At 43.3% G+C, this 19,964-nt stretch overlaps 1 protein-coding gene across 2 annotated transcripts; it reads right to left on the bottom strand.

Moving 5' to 3' along the window:
* Positions 1–2,239: 2,239 nt before the first annotated feature.
* On the bottom strand, positions 2,240–19,720 carry ptdss2 (phosphatidylserine synthase 2). 2 transcript variants are annotated; one of them, XM_084476930.1, is made up of 13 exons: positions 19,543–19,720; positions 18,647–19,010; positions 15,658–15,759; positions 14,385–14,467; positions 12,036–12,103; positions 10,753–10,887; positions 10,252–10,302; positions 9,633–9,746; positions 8,416–8,534; positions 7,980–8,094; positions 7,189–7,334; positions 4,599–4,784; positions 2,240–2,572 (listed from the first exon to the last, which is right to left on the bottom strand). In XM_084476930.1, the coding sequence occupies exons 2-13, from the start codon at positions 18,886–18,888 to the stop codon at positions 2,437–2,439; spliced, it is 1,497 nt and encodes a 498-aa protein (XP_084333056.1). In that variant the 5' UTR covers positions 18,889–19,010; positions 19,543–19,720; the 3' UTR covers positions 2,240–2,436. The 2 variants fall into 2 exon arrangements, with proteins under 2 accessions (XP_084333056.1, XP_084333057.1); XM_084476931.1 differs by lacking the exon at positions 19,543–19,720 and adding an exon at positions 16,616–16,745 and having other exon boundaries at positions 18,647–18,819.
* Between the last annotated feature and the right edge of the window lie 244 nt (positions 19,721–19,964).

The raw sequence follows: 19,964 nt of genomic DNA, 5'->3' as shown, positions 1-19,964 counted from the left end.
ATCGATCCAATGACTGGATCTGCGGTTGGGTTCATGTTACACACACAAACACACACACCGGATACATGGTATGTACTAGCTCAAAACGGATTACTCAATGACGAAACGACCTGTAGAACGGCCACCCTTTTTAAATCTTTGGAAAACAATGTTTTTTGTTTTTATTCTGACCAACTGGCAATTACAACCACGCATGGTAGACATTGAATCAAAGTTCCAATCAAATGCTATACGTTGTAATATGTTGCTGCTTCTTTATTCATATTTGCCCATATGCTAATCTTCTGATTTAAAACCAGTTGACATCAAGTTATTACGTACTTTTTTTAAGATCCAACACTGTTGAATCTTAAGACTTCTAAATCTAATCATGGGATTATCCAGACGGGCCATTTAATACAACTGTACACAGGCGAGCTATGCCTAGTTCCACTCGTCTGCTTTTAAAGCTTAACGCAGTGTCAGAGCGTCCCTTCTTACAGTCATACATTTTGCTTTGACAAGGAATATGCCAATAGTCCCTGTCCATTCACCCTAATAATGAGTTTGTTTGAACACAACCGAAGAATCCAAATGAAAAACAGCTCATTGTTAAAAAATGGCTCCTGTATCACGTATGGCTTAAGCATGAGCTCCAAGCTTTGGCTGACCGCAGGTGGTGCATGGTGGCAAAGCTAAAAAGTGTAAGTATAATGGCCACTCCTCCCTCGCAAACAACCCATACTCTTGAATACCGAATGGATCCCACGCACTATGCCTGTTTACAAAGTCTGAGTTCAAAACCAGGATTTGTGTCAAATAATCCACATAGAAGGGCACAGAAGCAAGCACATGGCAGACCTCTAGAGACCCACAAAGTGAAGTGCGTATGCTCATAACGACACATTCCTAACTGGAGAACCGTTACTTAGCTTAGCGATGAGCGTGTGATTGTCCTGGATGTGTTCCTTAAAGCGATGCAGATTTCTCATGACTAACTTTACCAAGACAAGACTTGAGGCCAAACTATATAGTGCCCACCATCGACCCTTCCTAAAAAAAAAAAAGGTAGGCGGCTAAACTAAAAACAAAACGCTTACACATTTGACGGCCAAAGCTATAACTCCTAAAGCACGTTTACGTACATACCATTAAATAAGACACAGGTTTCATTTAATTTTACAAACTATTGCTGTCCTCTTTTCAAGAACAAAAGCCAAAGAAGTTTAGGTTTGTCTTTCAACCATGTTCCACTCAGAGTCTGAAAGTGATTGGGACCGTGGAAAGGGCAGAAAGCCCTGCTTAGTGTGAGTCAACAGCCGAGACCACCAACTCTGTGTAAACCATAACTTTGAATGTAGGACCGAGAAACACTGCTGACAAGGTATTTAAAAAAGAAAAGAAAATGTTCAAATGATAAATAAACACCCATTGAGGAGCACAAAAACACAACGGAAAATACAAACAATTCTACATTTTTCTTTCAGCCAAGCAATTCGTCAGTTGCTGGGCAGCCACTTGGTCATTACAATTACACAAAACATGATGGAAAATAACATGAGTTCATTTGTACACTCCTGATCCACATTGTGCCTCCTAGGAAATCAACGACCTGGCAAATATTGGAGATTGCATAGGAGCAATGAATCAGAAAAATCTGAAATCCTTAATGGCAAGACTGGGGTCTAACTTCTCTATATGGTCTGTCAGAAAAACAGAGCCAATGGGTCCTCCATATTGGTAAAGCAAAAGAGAAAGAGCGAGAAAGACAGAGAGACAGAGAGGAGGTGGGGACAGACATCCGAAGATACGTCCAGTCTTTTTCCTGGTAACCAATTGTCCCATCTGCTTATGTTCACCCTTCCAAGAACAATAATCCTTATAATAACAACAACCACCATAACCCCAGTGGCCCCTGACTTTCAATCACCAAGAATCCAAATCAACATAATAATTACAAAATATAAAATCATTTCCTCCTGTGTACAAGTCTGCATGGTTCCCTACTTACAAAAGAAAATACAATGAGGTAAATCCCTGTAGCATGACGAAAACCATACCCCCCCCCCCCAACCCCCCTGCTTTCCAACGACATTTCAGTGCCAACAGCAAACAAGCCAGCCTTGGAATGACTCCTCGAAATTTCAGGTTCAGGCACAACAACCACTGTTCCCCCACAAGCGCACCTTTGCACCTTTCGCAGCCTAGTCTCGCCTCCCCCACCCACCCAGCCCCATAGTGTCACTCATTTTCTCCTGGATCTCCCCCCCCCGCCCACACACTCACCCGAGGCCGGGGATCCACTAACACCACCACTACTTAGTATTGCTTCTACCACCACCACCACCACCACTCTGAATTGACCCAGCGTGACGCTCTGAACCAGAGTGAAGATCCCTCCTGTGCAAACAACCCTTCCCTCCTGTGCGTGTGACTGAGCTGAGGAGCGGAGGGCCGCTAGGACCTCCTTTGGCGCACGGAGTCCCAGCTGCCGTTCAGCCGGCTGCGGCCAGAGGGGCCGGTGGCGCTGCCGTTGCCCACCGGACGCTCCTGTTGGCGCCGCCGCGTCTCCTTGTAGCGCAGTGTGATGTCACTGTGGAGTGGACAGAGACAGGACGGCTATCATCAACGTGACCCGTGACCCACAGCGCAGACATGAACACACACACACACACACACACACACACACACAACTTTGTCCGTTTGTATACCAGGAGAGTGCACAAAAGCGGAACTCAAGAGTTGTCAGAAGCACACTGAAAACGGTAGAAACACACTTTTTCATACACAAACTGCATACTGTCAGCATTTTCATATGAACTGATTGACCACGCATCCCTACTGGTCGGTGATGCTCTGGGAATCATGCAGATAGAAATAACTTTTTTTTCCTGCCACAAATGGGAGTTGGGGGAAAAAAACAGATAGAGATCACGCAAGAACTAAAAGGAGGGCAACTGCAGCTGGTCGGAGAGGACAGACCAGGAACCTACCTCGCTGCTCATGAGCACTACAGCTATAAAACAAGTAGGGGAAGGAGCCAGGGGGATGTGGGCTGGGCAGGGAGTCAGGGGAAGAACACATACAAAATATAAATACACTTGAAATGTTGCAGACGATAGAGGAATACCTGCTTTTGGCCAGGAGGGGGCAGTACTACACAGAAGCCACGTTGGAATGTGAAAAATAAAACCAAACTATTGCAACATCTTTAGAAATCAGGAAAATAAAACTGGATGTGGTCAGAAATGTGAGGAATTTGAGCTCTTGAACTGATGTATTTGCCAAGAAGTTCACCGTGACAATGTCAATGGCATGTGTAATTAAAACGCACCTACGGTGCACGTTAACCTTTATACAACATAAACTCACTGAGACCATTGTGACAGACACCAAAACCACACAGGAAAGTATCTCCCATGGTTAGGGCTATTATAGGTCAACATGTGATGCTACAATAGAGATATTGTGAATTGCATTTGAAAATATTCAGATATGAGCAGGGACAAAAATTTATAAAACAATTTTTTTGGCAGTAACACAATTATAAAAAGTAACACAATTCAAAAAACTTTTTTTTGAAACCGATACTGATAACTTTCAGCTCCTAAAGGCCGATACCGATAACCGCGCAGACATCAGTAGAATCAACGGGGGGTTTAGTGGGGCTGGCGTGCAAGGGGCGGGATATGATGTAGAGTCGAGGTTCAGAGGACGGCCCCTGTCACTCTGGTGTGTTTTGGTCTGACCGCAGACGGCAACGGAGGCAGAATGGGCAGAACTCATTGAGATAATCTTAAATAGATAATCTCATCATATATTCCGTTGCATCCACAACATCTGCATCAATCGATGAAAGATTGGAGCATGAGTTACAGACAAATAAAACAACGAATAAGAAAGGCGTCATGAACGACTGCGTTACCGGAGGAAGAGAGCGTCTTCTTTTGCTTCATTTCACATCTAACAAACACTGGGACAAATGTAGTTGATATCTGTGTTTAACTGAGAAAACAGGGAGTGGAAGGCCGGGACCCTATAATGTTCAGCTAACTGTTGTCAATAATAAGTGTTACGAGAGTAGCGTATGTGTGTGCGCGGGAATGGCTGTGTGTGAGTGATTGAGTGGACGAAGGGTGGTACCACGAGAGAACATTGACGCTGTATTCTTCTTACTACAACCATTTAATTGCCATCTGTGTGGAGTGTTCATATGTCTACGGTTACACCATAGACATATGATCTTACATTTCAGTCAGAGGTAGCTACAACACATTTCAAACTCACAGTGGTACAGTGCCCAGTGGGCACTGTACCAACTAGCGGGCTAATCCGATGATTCATCTCACATTTAATATCCCAATCTCTTCTGGTCTAATGTTAAAATATATTTTTTGTTTATACTTTTCCACATTTCCAGTTCCAGTTTCCAAATGCTGTGTGTAACTCATTTTCTGTTTCAATTATTAATAATAGAATAATTTATATGTTTTACATACAATATGTTTTGTATTCAATGTATTTTGCGGTCAATACACTTTGTTTTTGACACATTTCCTGTTCCATATATTGTGTGTTTCCATACGTTTTGTGTTTCCATACATCACATTCAGACTCACCGGATGAAGAAGCGCCACAGGGTCCAGGAGAGGATGAGGAAGATACCCAGGAACCAGCACTGTGTGACGAAGAAAGGGATGGGCAGCATGATGGTGTTGGGGTCGTACTTGACCACGATGAGGAACTCTGTCACCGTGATGGCTGCCACTAGCCATGCCTGCTGGCCCAGCTTCTTGTGGAACTTCCTGTTGGGGGTCGAAAGGTCACACTGGGTTAGGATGGAATAACAACAGATACTAGCTGAAAGAGGCCTACTTCATGTTTACTGTAGATCCTCTGGGGAATCAGACGCAGAACCTTTCAGCTTAATAATCCCTCAATAGAGATCAAAAATGTGAGGTAATTTGAGAGTGATCTGACAGAGGAAAGCCAAATCCACCATCAGCATTTGCAATCGGCAAATGTTTGTTGTTCTTAGAACTTCAGATAATCTACTGATTATTAGAAGCATGGTCGGTTGACCCATTGATGAATCATGCCAGCACTGCAGTAAACAACTATGTGCAATAGTTCGGCAAGTAGGTTGCACAGACACAAAACACAAACAATACATATTAGTAACCCTGGTTAGCCCCACAGTTGCCACGGAGACCATTCAATCATGGATAGCCTCATTCCTCGTGACCCTATTGGAGGAGCAAATCCTGATCGGTTGAACTAAAAAGACACAGTGCATCACACAAATTGAGTCCACATGATCCGGACTTCAGTCCAAAAACAGTAAGCATGCAACACACTGGTGGACAGAGGGATCCCTTCAAGATGAACCCCAACCCAGAGAAAGAGTTCATTGATATCCCAATTTCTCATATCATCTTATGGAGAACGTCCATGTGATGATGTGGAGTGGCACCAGTGGAAACCTATTGAAAGGCTTGAAAAAAGCTTTCAAAATACATTTTCTTCTCTCCACAGTTAACAGTCAGTATGTTTACATGCACAGCTTAATCCGATTAAAGCCATAGTTCGACTATGCTCCGCAATTGGACAACTGCAATTGTCTGAGTATACATGGTGGTGAGTAAATCGATTCATTGGCCGAAACATGTCATTCCCCGGTACGATAGGTGGTGCTGTACCCATTTCAACTAGTGGTAATAGAGCCACCGGTTGACCTCTTTATGTCACCAGCAACAACAAACTCAGGCGCCTGCATTCAAGAAAGATGTTTTCAGTAGACAGCTGTCAGTTTACTTCGGGTCCATATCATTTCTCCGACGCTCCATTGTTCCGACCTTTTGGCCGTATGCCGACTCCAGCTGGAGGAACTGGCTCTGCCGGCAGAGGAGTCCGCATATGAGGTCGGAACAATGGAGCGTCGGAGAAATTATATGGTCCCGAAGTGAACTGACAGCTGTCTATTGAAAACATCGCTTTCTCATGTCACGTTTCAATCTGGACTTCAGAGAGTCAAAGCCAAAGTTCCTTTCCCCTAATTCCTTCTCACCATGGGCGAGATAAACCCCACTTCGAGTCTTTACTTGTTGTAGAAGTACCCGAGAGTCGGAGAACCCGACGCAGTCGGTAAGATTCATAATATTAGAGAATACCCCCGTCAGTTCGGCCGCGCCCCAATGAATGAATAAAGAACGTAGTTACTACTTACTTACTACAACCTTGTTGATGAGCAACATTTAGAAACCGGCTTCATCCATCTTCTGCGCCAGCTTTTTAAATAAATCGCCTATCCGAAGTGAGTTGACAGCTGTCTACTGAAAACATCTTTCTCCTGCCGGAGCAGCTCCTCCGCCGCCCGACCGTATACGCCATTCCCCGCCGCAGCGCAATGAATGAATAAAGATCATAAACACGTCGGGAGAAAAAAACATTTATTTTTACAGATGTGCCCGAAGTTACTACTTTACAACCTCGTTGATGACCCACATTTAGAAAAAGATGTACTTTTAATTCAGCCTTGGGTGAAATCGAAGCGTAGTGTCTGTGTGCTTCCATCTTTAATGAATGCATGCCATGCGCCCTCCCGTGGCCGGGACACAATTCTTATAGGGGGTAACTACATTCACCGGCTTCCCCCATCTTCTGCGCCACTTTTTAAAATAAATCGCAGTTTCTCATTTTCCGACGGTGACAACAACACGCCTATCGTCTCCTTCTACTTCCGGCTCACAGCCCCGGGAAAAGATCGCAATTCAATGCATAGAACGCAATTCAACGCATAATCCAATTCGACTCCATACATGCACGCTTAACTCGACTATGAATCGCATTATCTAGGGGTCTTAATTCGACTATGAGTAACCCAATTCGATTCGATTTTAGCTCGACTAAGGTGTATACATGCATCTTAATAATACAATCATAGTTGGACTAAGCCAATAATTTGACTTTCTTGAGTGTCAAGAAATGGATTTTCTTAAACAAAGAGCCGTTAACAAAGCAAAGGAAAGGTTATATCCCTTTTTAGAAACCCACCCATTAGTATTGGATGGGTTAGAGCTGACAGATTTCTATTTGTCATTTTTTATCAGAAAATAATTAGGCAGACATTAAAAGACAATCATTGAATCCTTCTCAATACAATCTCTCCCCCCCACCCCCTCCCCCAGATACGGTCAACAGGGGACTTACGGGTCGTCCATGAAGTCATAGATCTCCCGCATGGCCACGCCCCCCACGTTGACGAAGAAGACGAGTCTCAGCAGCACCAGGTAGTGTTCCGGGGGCATCCACAGAACAAACTTCAGGTAGAAGGTGTTGAGCTCCGCCAGCAGGAACTGAGGACCCAGACAAGAACACGCACACTCTTATATAATTTTGTTTGTTTAGGGTCAAAGTTGTTTTCTAACTCTTAGGCTGCTAATGACTCCTCTGTGTTCCTGATTTGACTTGACGCAGCTCATGTTTACAAGCTGCCGTGCTAAACGGCTCTGCTGATCGAGAGGACAGGAGCGTGAACAGCATATCATTATAGCCATGAATCATAGTATTCCTCAATAGAATGAACGGCGGAAGACTGTATTGGATCTCTTATTCATCGTCAATTCATCATTTCATGTTACATAATCTAAAGTTCAGTTAGCTGTATCTTCAGTTAGTACCGCCATAGTATGACGTTTTTACACTCTTTAAGGATATATTCACATTAGACTATGAAAAAAAGTGACTCTTTTGAATTTAAATTGGGGAGGTCATGTCCTCATGTCAAAACAGATAAAAGAAAATCAACGTTAATCTGAACTGAGGCACCAACTGAATGGCCAAATCACCAAACTGACATAATTTACTCAGATAACTTTAAACCATTTTACTGTTTAAAATGCATCAGACTCTTTCAACCAAAGCAACACAGTGAACACAGGAACAGTGGATAAACCCTTGGTTGCATCCATGTTTGATCTGACCGAAAGAGGCGGTCGTACCATGAAGATGATGCCCAGCACGGCCAGCCAGCGCCGCAGGTTGGAGGCAGGCTTCCACTCAAAGTTCACCCAGCTGTAAGGTGTGAACTGGAAGGCTATGCGCTTGATCTTCCCCCTTTAGACAGAGAACAGGGTTATAGCTACACACCACCCTACAACGGCCACCATTTTCTATGGCAAAACAATTAAATAAATAAATAGATAGATATATATATAAATAGCCTTTATCTATAGATATATCTCGATCTAGATCTATAGATCCAGATATAACTAATTACATAACTAAAAGATCTAAACAGACAAAATAAAAATAACAATTAAATAAATTGCATAAATATAACCATCAATAAAAACAGAACAAGGGGGACATGAGTCAAAGGAGAAACTAGAAAACAACAAAAGTGAGAACAAGTAACATCACATCGACTCTGCTTACTTGTAGGTGGGAATGCTCCAGAGCCCCTGCCACTGGTAGGGCTTCATGGACAGCCAGCCAAGGGTCTTCATCCCACAGTAGATGCCCAGACTGTTGCACAACAAGACGTCCATGATCCACTGGAGGGAGAGGGGAGCACTATCACCACCATGCCTTCATTAAATGCAGTGTCTGCTTACTCAGTTGCTGATGAAGTAATTTTCCCCACAGGCTGCAACTCTTTTTTTTGTGTGCCACTACTGTGTGTTAATATTTATGGGTCTATTTTTGCACATTGTATTTTAAATACTGATCTATTTTTATAGTTATAATTAGAATTTGCATTCTGCATTTACATTTGTATTACTCATTTTGTGTACAAATACACGTTTGTTTATATTTACATTATATTTATATTTAAGTGACTTGCATAAGAAACTCCATTTAATTCCTATTACTGCAGTGACATCCATATTTCATGTCCAGGATTAAGTACATCTTATGCTTCAATAATCTATAAAGGAACACCAGACGGAGTGAGTTTCACTTTAGTGAGCAGAAAATATGCTTAGTTTGGCCTTCTGCTTGTTGCTAGTTATTAATACATCCAGTCAACATTCTAAAGTGGTTACGACCCCGAGCTTGACAGACTGTACGTTCAATGACCTGCGTGTTGTTAACAAAGTAGGCCGCTCCAGGCCGTGCTGCATTCCGTACAGTTTCTGCAGAAATATCGACACAGCCTACCAAGGATTGACTTTATTGGATAGGATTTGAATGAAGAAGTTCTGTTTCTGCAGGCCTTGGATCAGGGCCAAGTATCTGACATTGTAGTCTGTTAGTGTTTGTCGGAAATGTATTCTCCCAATGGTATCTGCTCTAACTATCAGGGATGAAACTGATTATTTTATTTTTACTTTATGCCGGTTAACTACTAATTCCCCTTTTTGGCCACTGCGTATGTTGCTGGTATTAGATGTTGAAGCTTTGAGAGTTATTCCAATTTTAAATGGCATGCATTGATTATTGTCAGCCTCACATGTAAGTGACCTAGGATTAAAGCATCTGCAAAATGACTTAATATATAGGGAAAATGATTTACAAAGTCATGATTCATATTTAAAGATGGGTGAATTATTCATCCCCAGTAGTGGGATTCTGGAATCTAGAACAAACATACCAAATAAATATGAGAACAAAGTAATAATAATAACAACAGGATGAGTCGAGTGACCTACATGGTCCCACCAGCACTCTGAGAAGTTGGGCAGCTGGTGCTCCAGGCTGTACTCCAGGAACTCAAACATCACACTGATGATCATACACATCCACCAATCACGGATCATCAACGTCTGTAGGTAGAGAGAGAGAAAGAGAAAGCAGATATTAAGGAATGAGATCAAGCTGGAAGGGGAACATATACAGTACAGATATATGAGAACATGTAACAGATCCTCTGCTGTTACTATGACTCATTTTGAATAAAGCACAAACACATAGCACAAACACATCCTATCACAACACTCAAATTCACTCATCCAATAACAATCCAATAACAATCAGTTATTGGATTGATTAACACCTTAAGTTCTTAAGGTGGCATAATTTGTCTGGCATAATTACACATTTTTTAAAACTTGGTTACTGCTATTCTAAGAGTAAATATACTATCGGGAAACAATAGCGCAACTGGAGAACTTGGCAGGGTGTTTAATCCTGGTTGTATGCGTGTTTAACAGTGGGGAATGTTCTGCTATGTTATGGAGGCCAGGGAGCTGAGCTACGCCAGCACTTTGTTACCAACCGGGCCGGCTTGCCGTGTGAATGAATGAGTGTCAATGAGAGGATGAAACATACCTTGATGTACCAGCCCAGGAAGTGAGCGGGAACAAAGCCGTCCATCTTGTCCTGAGGAGACAAATAACGTTCCGTTGTCAAAACATTGTTACAACCAATCAATTATTTTCATATTGCTTTTATATAAACTAAAACGTAAAATCCTAGCCTATACAAAGCATGCTTGGCTGATGAAGCCGTCCGTTTCAGTTTCTGGTTACACATTACATAATAAATGTGTTGCAGTTTTTAGTGGACTATATTTAGTATGGCGGACTGAAAAACAGGCCAAACACCCCTAAACAACACTGCCCTGCTCTCCTTATTTCACAGGCTAGGGAAAGACATGGCTGACATCATTATCTAGCAGATGTGGGTCAGCATCGTCATGGTGAAAATCCAAAGTCTACCATGTGGCAGACTTTGGGGCGTGTCTCGACCAGAGAACAGGGGGCATGTCTCATCCGCCAGAGGACAAGGGCCGTGGTCTACCCACCAGCAGCTGGAGGTGATGTGGCTTACCCAGAGGTTGTGGAACGGGTCCGTTTTGTTGCCCGGGTCGTAAACCAGACAGTTGCCGCCATAGTCCCGCTCCGGGAGGGGCACCCCCAGCTTGGGGTCGATAAACTTCATGAACTGCCGTCCATCATGCACCGTCTGAGTAGCAGATGGATGAGAAACACTTCAGAACAAAGAAATACATGTACAAATTCAATTTCATTATGAAGTTTAATATATATAAATTACACCAAGCTACGCACATGACTCTAGTTATGTGTGAAATGAACCCGATGCTTTGGAGGTCATTCTGAGTTTTGTTGGAAATGTACGCAAATATGAGCATCTCAGAACATCTAAATATGGAGGGGGCAGTGAGGACAGAAATAGAACTGCATGGAAAATTACAGAGGCTGACCCAAATTCGTTTTTCTTTGATGAAAGTGTGTGTGTGGAGGGGGGACACGAGTGGTTAAGAGCGGTTTGGGGGGATGACGGTCTTTAGAGATAGTATGTCCGCGCCTTTCAAAAATCCCCTAGAAAGAGCATCCGGTGGTTTTGCCCATAGGGCCGCTCTTGGCTTGCCAAAAAACTGAAAATTTGTAGGAAATGGGTCCGGGTCAACAAGACAACGGAAGAACTGCTCGGTTTTTCAGCCGGTGGGGTTCATTTAAGTGTGGACATATCTAAACATCAAAGAGATAATCCAGAAGTACTTAGTCCTGTACAGATTCTCAGCAAACACCCCTCTGCACTCCAAAAAGTTTAGATTGAGAGAAAGCACTCATAAAGAATTGTCTTCACAATTAATTTCAAAAGAAGGGGAACAGCCACGAGAGTTCTGCCTCAAAAACGGGTTGTGTGAAAATCATGGTCAGCAACATTAAGTATTTTTTCCACAAACGCAGCAGAATATAAATAAACATTGCAAAGTAGGACCATTGTCATTGGACCAGGATTTACATAGATTTACATACTATCTTTAACTGGAGGAGTATCTATATGCATGTGCCCTTCAAACTGTTTTTCTGAGCGTGACGGTTGCCCTTTAAGCTAGCCGTCACTGGGTGCAGCAACTCCAACAGCAAGGACGAAAGCAAGGGTCATGTGTCACTGAGGGGGGATGACATTGGACTACTGCTTACTGCTTCATCTGTGCTTTTTACAAATTATTTGAATAATGGAAGTGTGTGTGTGTGTGTGTGTGTGTGTGTGTGTGTGTGTGTGTGTGTGTGTGTGTGTGTGTGTGTGTGTGTGTGTGTGTGTGTGTGTGTGTGTGTGTGTGTGTACGTGTGTGTACTACTTGCCTGAAACAGGATGAAGATGAGAAAGAGCTCGTAGACCACTGTGACACAGAGCCAGAAGCGCCAGTAAGCTTTATAGGGTGAGAGACACCGAGCCGAGGAAGAGAGAGAAACAGAAAGAGAGAGACACAAATGGAGAGATAGACAGAGGTAGGTAGGCACAGACAGACGAGAGACAAGGATTACTCTTTGAACATAGGACTATAGTCAACCTCTGAAGAGGTGGAAAATGACACCATAGTAATCCCAGATACACACACACACTAACAAAAAGTAAGCGAAACAGTCAGGAACATTTCCATCCCAAATGGCTCTAGAGAATTCTTATGGTTCCCATAACAACCAGAAACCTGTTGGTCAGCAGCTTTTGGTCCCCAGAGGTAAACTCCTCTCTGTGGAAACCTAGAAAGCAGTGCTCAAGGAACACCGTCTCAGCAAAGCAGCAGGAAATATTTAGTCCATTATCCAAAAGGGACTTTTTGTTCAGCGACATGTGCTTAACGAGGGGCTAGACAAGGGGGTCAGGTAGGGGCTAAGCATCTCGCTCAAGGATGCCTACAGGTAGACTGAACTGTGGATTGTTTTTTGTATTTACATTGCTACTCTCACACACACACACACACACACACACACACACACACACACACACACACACACACACACACACACACACACACACACACACACACACACACACACACACACACACACACACACACACACACACACACATTTCCGTATGAGCTACTCTTAAATAAATAAACATTTACTCTGCTGTGGCACCAAAAATCTATCTTCTTGTTTAAAAAACAGCCTACTGTTGCCAAGGACCCTATATTAACCCTGGTAAGGGTTAGCCTCATATAAAGGTGAGGGGTATGGCGAAACTGACTTCCATTGAGACGAGGTTTCCTCATCAATGTATCCTGATCGCGTGGCTAACTAACCAGTTCAACAAGAATACAATCTGGTCAGATTCTCAGATTGCTTTTTCCATTTGTTTGATTATGAGCTCATGTTTTACCTGTGGCACACCCAGTTATTGCTACAGAAGGTTGGCTCGGCAAAAAACCCTCAGCTTGCTCAACACGTCAGGCAACAAGACTCTCCACAGATGTATAGAGACACTAAAACGAATGTCCGTCATACAGTCACAGAGACACGTGATGATTACATACAAACACGCAGTCAAACAGGTGCATGTGCTGACGACATATAAGGATGCAGTGGTACAAGCAATATAATGCCCCCATTAAGGTGAGCCAGGAAACAGCTTTGACATCAAAAACATTTTGCCTGACAACGGCTCTCCAAGGGGAAGGAGTCACAGTCACACTCTTTCTTAAACTAGTTAGGTCATGGAAAATCCTCAGTGTATAAGTAGATGTGAGGGTTCTTGAAGAGAGAATCCGAGTTTGGTATTAGGTGTACAACACTATTCTGACAAAGTCAAGGTCATGCTTTGGACGGGATAAAACAGCTTAATGAGGAGCAAGCATGGAGATGTTGAGAGCCATGACAGTTGAAGAGTACCTGAGCAATGATGCATGTCCAAGCTAAAGAGATTTTGGATGAGATTCCAACGGAAACCGAGGAAAAGCATGAATCACCCACAAAAGATCAACCCCCGCCCCCAGCTAACACACTGGTTTGTGACTTCTGCAGAGTAAAATCAAATCCTTAAGAAAACACCACATTTCACAGCTACATTTTGCTACAGTGCCAATTATCCACTTTAAGTGAAATATGTTACATTTAAGACACAACAGAAGCTGTTGCCTTACTAAATATGTATAATATCCATCATACCAAATTCAACGTACTTTAGAAGGAAATAGATCTTCTAGAATTGATTCAGATGCTCTCCGAAAGGGACATTGTGTGAACCCTATGCCAGGAAAACAGCTGTCAGTGTATATTTTCTCTCCATCATATCCTTGCAAGGCTATTGATCAGAATGATGACTGATCCTCTGTGGTCCCTCAGCAACAACCCATTTCCACAGGAAGAGGAAAAAGAAGAAAGGATTGGCAATCAATACTCCATTACAGACTTGGAGTGAACACCTGCACTACTCCTGAAGAAGAGTGGGCTCTTAAGTTGTTGTCAGTAACGCAAGAGGTGGAGGATTTTTATCTGCGTTCATCTTTGTAAACTTTCCCCACAGCCTGGCAACATTTCTTAATGAGAATCGAACTGCTGATTCAAATATGGAGTTTGATTTCATCGCTATGCTACTCTGCTGAGGAGTGGAAGAGGTCAAGTATCTTCACTTGTGGTCTTGTGGGACTCAAACATAGGAAGTACACTTAAAAAGGGTTTGTTGGTTTGAATGCATAATGTTTGTCTTACCAGGATGTGGTCTTGTAAAGGGGCCATCTTTGGCTTGGGTCACCCCAAAGCAGAGGAAAACCAAGATGCTGGCCACAATTCCTCTAGAAAAACAACAATACAAAAACATCAACATTAAAAAACTGTGTGCATGTACAATGTACGTCAACTGAAAGAATGCTTAGTTCACAGCCTCACTCTTAAGTGGCTTTGGTTAAAGTGTTTGCTAAATGACTATTTGGAAAAAGAAATGACCCTTTGACCTCGACCAAACAAGGCTAGAGGACTTTTGACAAAAACAACCGCTCACTTCCCATGGAAACACTTACCCGCCGTGTGAATAAATAATGACTACGCTTACAAAATCCCCAGCCGACTAACAACAGCTTAGGGGGACAAAGGAAGAGGAAAACACGACTTCCTAACTGATGAAATGAGAACCAATCAGTCTCTCAAACAGGGTTTCCAAGGGTTTATACCAGGGGCTTTAGAGACATGTACCACAAAATACACATCATGTATGCGTGCCTATGCCTGTACCCTAGTATGAGAGGGACTTTAAGTTAATATAATGTGTCAGTGATTATTTGATTAAGAGTGTCTATATGCATCTGTGGGACTCGCAGTGATTATGTGATTAAGTGTGTTCGTGAGTGTGTGTTCATGTGTATGCATGGGAGACAGCAAATCCTGTTAGGAATAGGCTGACAATCCCTATCCCCTATAGGAACATAGGGACGCATGTGTCAACTGCGCACCTACCCACAACCACAAGCCTGCCTTACAGCGCTATTCCTATTCTACCTCTCCCAGAAAGACATGCATACATAATTATTACTCCAGTACATCAATATTATTGCCATGCATATTAAAAGCTACAAGCACAAAAGCCAACACAGAATTGGGTGTTTAGCTGGGGCCAACTATGGACACCAGGTTATGACTCAATAGCTAACTTTAGATAACAGGTTATAGCTTAATGGCTAACTTTAGTCACTGAGTTATTACTAAATGGCTAGAGTGACATGGGGCCCACTAGGTTCAAGGCATCCCCCCTCAAATGCTTAACAGCAAACGGTTTGCAAGTATCAAACCCTAAACATGATACCCTTTATGTGACAGTGTCTGCAGTACTGCAGTTTTCACATTACATAATCCAACAGTAAAAGAATTGAGGGAAAAAAATGCATTTGTGAAGTCTTGGTTATCCTAAACCAGTGACTAATTAAAATGTATAAAAAAAAATCCCTGTGACGACTGCAGGCCTAAGGGATGTGCCGAGTGTCTGGCCAACCTTTTGGTGTTGAAGGTGGTGTCTTGGGGAGTCTCCTCCAGGAGAGTGACGTAGACCAGGACACAGGTGAGGATGAACAGCACCGTCACTGTGTGAGCTCGCCTACAGAGAGACCGACAGATTGAGGGATTTTTTTTTAGATGGAAAAACATTTAACTAAGAGAAAGACCACAATAGGAATAGAGATCTGATCATCCCCACATCAAAAATACAAATCAAATCAAATTAAAATGTAACTACAAACTAAAATAATTCTTGGGCTGCCGTTGCATGCTTTTTTGTGTGTTTATACGCCTGCATGTTTACCTATGTCAAGGTATATTTTTGTGTGCTTATGTTTGTGTATGTATGTATATGCAGGTGTGCTTATGTTTGTGTATGTATATGCACGTGTACTACTAAATATGTTAATGTATCTGTACGAAAAGAATGAGGAGCACAAAGGGAGTGAGGGAGAGAAAACAGTGAGGGGGAGAGAAACAGGGTGAGAGTCAGCAACAGAGACAGACAGAGAGACAGGACAGACAGGAGAGAGCGAGACAGAGACAGAAGTCACAGGGAGACAGAATCGAAATAGTTTACGAAGTGCACAGAAAGCATAAAACAAAACAAGCTTAAGCTCTGTAGGCATGCAAGGCCCTTGAGCAGGCATCCATGGTGCGTTAATACAAAGGCAGGAGTGCACTTTGGGGCTGTTAAAGTGCACTCTGCTGCAGCCTGACATGTGCTGGGCTTAGCACTAGTGTAGCCTAATTGTTTCACTAATTAACCAGTGATAGGAAACCGCGATGACCTAAGAGATAGCTAACCTTTTCCTTTCCAGGCACCATAGCAAGGCCAATAATAGCACTGCAACTAAAATAACCCACCAAAAACCCAGGAATATAAAAAAAAAATAAAACAATTAATATTACAGTAATTCAATATAATTTTGTATTAATTACTCTACTCATCTCACCTCCTATATCTGACAATGGCGTCGGAGGCTTGTGCCTTGAAATGTGTCATCGGGATAAAGTGGATGAACGACACCGTGTTCCAGGGAGAAGGAGGTGTAGTAGTAGTAGGAGGGGTTGTTATAAAAATGTCTGACACAAAAACAGAGGAAAACATAAGATAAGTAAGAGGGTAAAAGGTGAAGGAAAAGAACTAGGAACATATGGAATGTAGAAGAGTACTTAAACATGCAAGTAAGGAGGGGCGCTAGTAAAAATGGGAGTTGCTAGCCATGGCAAGATGTGTCCCCTTAGCACATTCCTGTAGTGACCCGACTTTATTACTTTGCTATGGAGGGAAGAAAAACTAAAAGCAACAAAAAATAATGATCAATTTAAAAATGCAATAATTTAACATAAAGATAGAAAAGAATAGCATATGCAATACTGTATGCTTTATACTCATGCATACACAAGGGCAGGTCAAGAATACGACCAATGGGATCAAAGACAAAGGCAGCCTTGGCCCAGTACTACCTGTCATGGCAAAGGAGCCACCCTCAGCATGCCAATATTGCTTATGCAGAGGCATAACTAGCTCAGGTGTCAAAAAAAGGTCACGTCTCCTTCCCCATGCCTGACAGCAGACATGTGGGAGGAGGCCCCATCTGCATCTCTCAAGATGTCACATAAAATTACACAACACATCTATGGTGGTCACACACATACGACTCAAGAAGTGTGACTAAGGCCTACCTCACAAGGACAATAACACATACAGCCAGTGACGAATCTAATCAACGTCAACGCAACGGTCTATTCATGGCTACTGAAGGTGATGTGAAAGTGTGAGCGGTGGTGATCAGGTCACAACAAAGAGGAAGAGTTTCACACTAGTTATGACAAGAAGGCAGGATGGGCTAGTTGTCAGAACTAAGTACAGAGACATCTTTAAAGTAGATGCCAATTCTCAAAACAGGACTAAATTCAGCAGGCCTATAAAAACTGAGCACTGAGCTTACAAGACTTGTAGACAAGACAAGACTGTACTTTTTATTGACAGCTTTTTATCTGGTTTTCAAAGTTAAATACAATTAAATCTATTTTTCATGTGGTTTGGGCTGTGATAGATTGATCTGTCTATATAAGAGAGCGAGCGAGAGACATATACTTTATATGAAATACAAAATCGGTATAAAGTATACATGATTGAGAGAGGAATGTTTTTTTTTACCAACTACTAGGATGGGTACTGATGTTAAACGTTCAAGGTCAACACTTGACCGCCTTGGAAGGTGTTAACTATTATTAATATGCTAAATGAACCACTCGAATAATGGCTCAACTTCATATAAATAGTTACACTCATTGTTAGAAATGTATAATGTATAACGCTGCACAAATAAGAACTACAAAAAACAAGTCACACATTATCAGTCAAACATACAAGCTGACTCACCCAATGAAAACACACCCAAACCTTGAGAGATTTTAAGTAGATGTTTGGCAGGAATGTGTGTATCCAAGTCTGTGCCTTCCACATAGTTTTCCCCAAAAACTCCTAATTTCAGAAACAGTCTTTTCTTCCTACTGTTTTGGCTGGGCCATTTACATTTCACTATTTTAGTCTGCAATTTAACACAAACTTTTGGTTGTAGGTTACTGCTTGCTAATGTATGAAGCTAAAATAGGTGTGTGGACTGTTGTGACTTGCGTGGACTGTGGACTTGGGGCCGGTGCTAGTTTCAGTGACATCTTAATCTCCAAGTCGCCAAACTCCAGGGCTTTTTATTAAATTGAGTGCTGTGTCTTAACCAGGTAAGCAGTACAACTCACCAAGAGAGCCAGCAGAATCCGCGGTGTGACTCATAAGACAAGCGACTGACACACGGGCACACAATAGCTCGCCTGTCTTTCACTTCACCTTGAAAACCCAAGCCCCACCACACACAGCCTCCAGCACATTTGACATTGTCATCAACATTACACCCAGACACATGGGTCGCATAACACTCAAACGCAACACAAATAGAACAGGTTTGCAGTGACCTTACCAAAAAAAGGTGTTCGTGCCATCATCGAAAACTTCGCATTCCGTATTTCGCCGAGACAGGAGGTCCCTGGACGTCTGCTTCACCGCCCTGGTTTTGGTCGGCGTGCCTTGCTGCTCTGGACCAGAAAGGGCCGGGTCGAAGGAGCCATGGTTCATCTGCTCGTCGAGCAGCGTGGCGGGACTCTTGCCGCCGGCGGTCATCAGCCCAGCCAGGCCGCCCTTCTTCGCCTCGCTCTTGGTCATGGCTCTACCGCATGCGTCGGTGTGACACGCCGTGTGACCGCCGCTCAGTCAGTGCCCCTCGCCTCTGTTCCTGAGCAGTGTGTCATCCGTGTCAACCCCACCCCCGAGTGAATGGCAGCATCCTGGGGGTTTGTCAGAGGAGATCACACGTGTACAAGAGCAATAAATCAAAAAGAAATGCGGGATTGGTGGTCACAAGCGGGGCTCTGAAATGCCCAGACAGACACACACACTACGCCCGGCCGGACCGACTTGTCCGAACGACGCCCCTACCACCTGGCAAACACCGCGCCAGTGAACCAGTCTAGTCTGAAAGAGAGAGCTGAAACTATTGCTCTGAAATGTGGGCTGCGAACTGTCAGACGTGTTGGGGGGGGGGAAATTAGCGCGAAAAAAGCCACCTTTCTGTGAACGTGAGGCGGGTTATGTAACCGTGTAGCCTAGCTCCTCGTAGCATATACTCTCTCTGCCCGTTGACCTTGTACAGAGAACCGTTAACTGACACACAGGCGCATCCACATGAACGCCGCTAAGCTCACTTTAGACCGCTTTGTTCCCGACGACGAGGCAACATATTGCCATAGGAGGAGGAGGGGGGGGGGAGGACATGTGGGTATTCATGTGTTATTGAGTTAGCCAGCGAACGTTACTTACCAGTGTATAAGATTAACGTTAATACTACGGCTCGGACGGGTTCACGTGAACAAAGGGCCGTTACATGGGTGACAGCGCGCGTCTCTCTTATGTGGGGCTTGAGTCGAGCTCGCGCTGAAACACTATTCCAGTGCCGCTCGCGGAGTTTTAGCTTCAAGTGGAGGAACAACCGATTGAACCGCCGCACTCGGTGCGTCACGTGGGCATAGCGTCTGGCCGGTGTCAACAGTGACGATAATGCATCCGGTTTCACTCGTTTCAAAATAAAGGTACCATGCGTTTCGAGAGCTTTTACTTTGAATGTGCAGTGACACGTCCTGAGTCCTGACCGTAGGTCGAACAAATACAGTAACACTTTGAGTTGTTTATTTCAATAATGGAGATGATATAGCCTACCATTTATATTTTACTAAAACGTTCCA

Source organism: Micromesistius poutassou, assembly GCF_964030765.1.
Source record: "Micromesistius poutassou genome assembly, chromosome: 13".
NCBI lineage: Eukaryota > Metazoa > Chordata > Actinopteri > Gadiformes > Gadidae > Micromesistius > Micromesistius poutassou.
Note: the sequence above shows the minus strand (reverse complement) of the source record. Positions and strands in the feature narration are given on the sequence as shown.

Bases quoted from the DNA above. Each gene is read 5' to 3' on its own strand.
- ptdss2 (XM_084476930.1), bottom strand. From the start codon at position 18,888: ATGACCAAGAGCGAGGCGAAGAAGGGCGGCCTGGCTGGGCTGATGACC. The intron at 10,303-10,752 runs GTAAGCCACATC...TTGTCTCCTCAG, and splicing joins ACCCGTTCCACAACCTCTGG to GACAAGATGGACGGCTTTGT. The intron at 7,335-7,979 runs GTACGACCGCCT...CTGGGTCCTCAG, and splicing joins TGCTGGGCATCATCTTCATG to TTCCTGCTGGCGGAGCTCAA.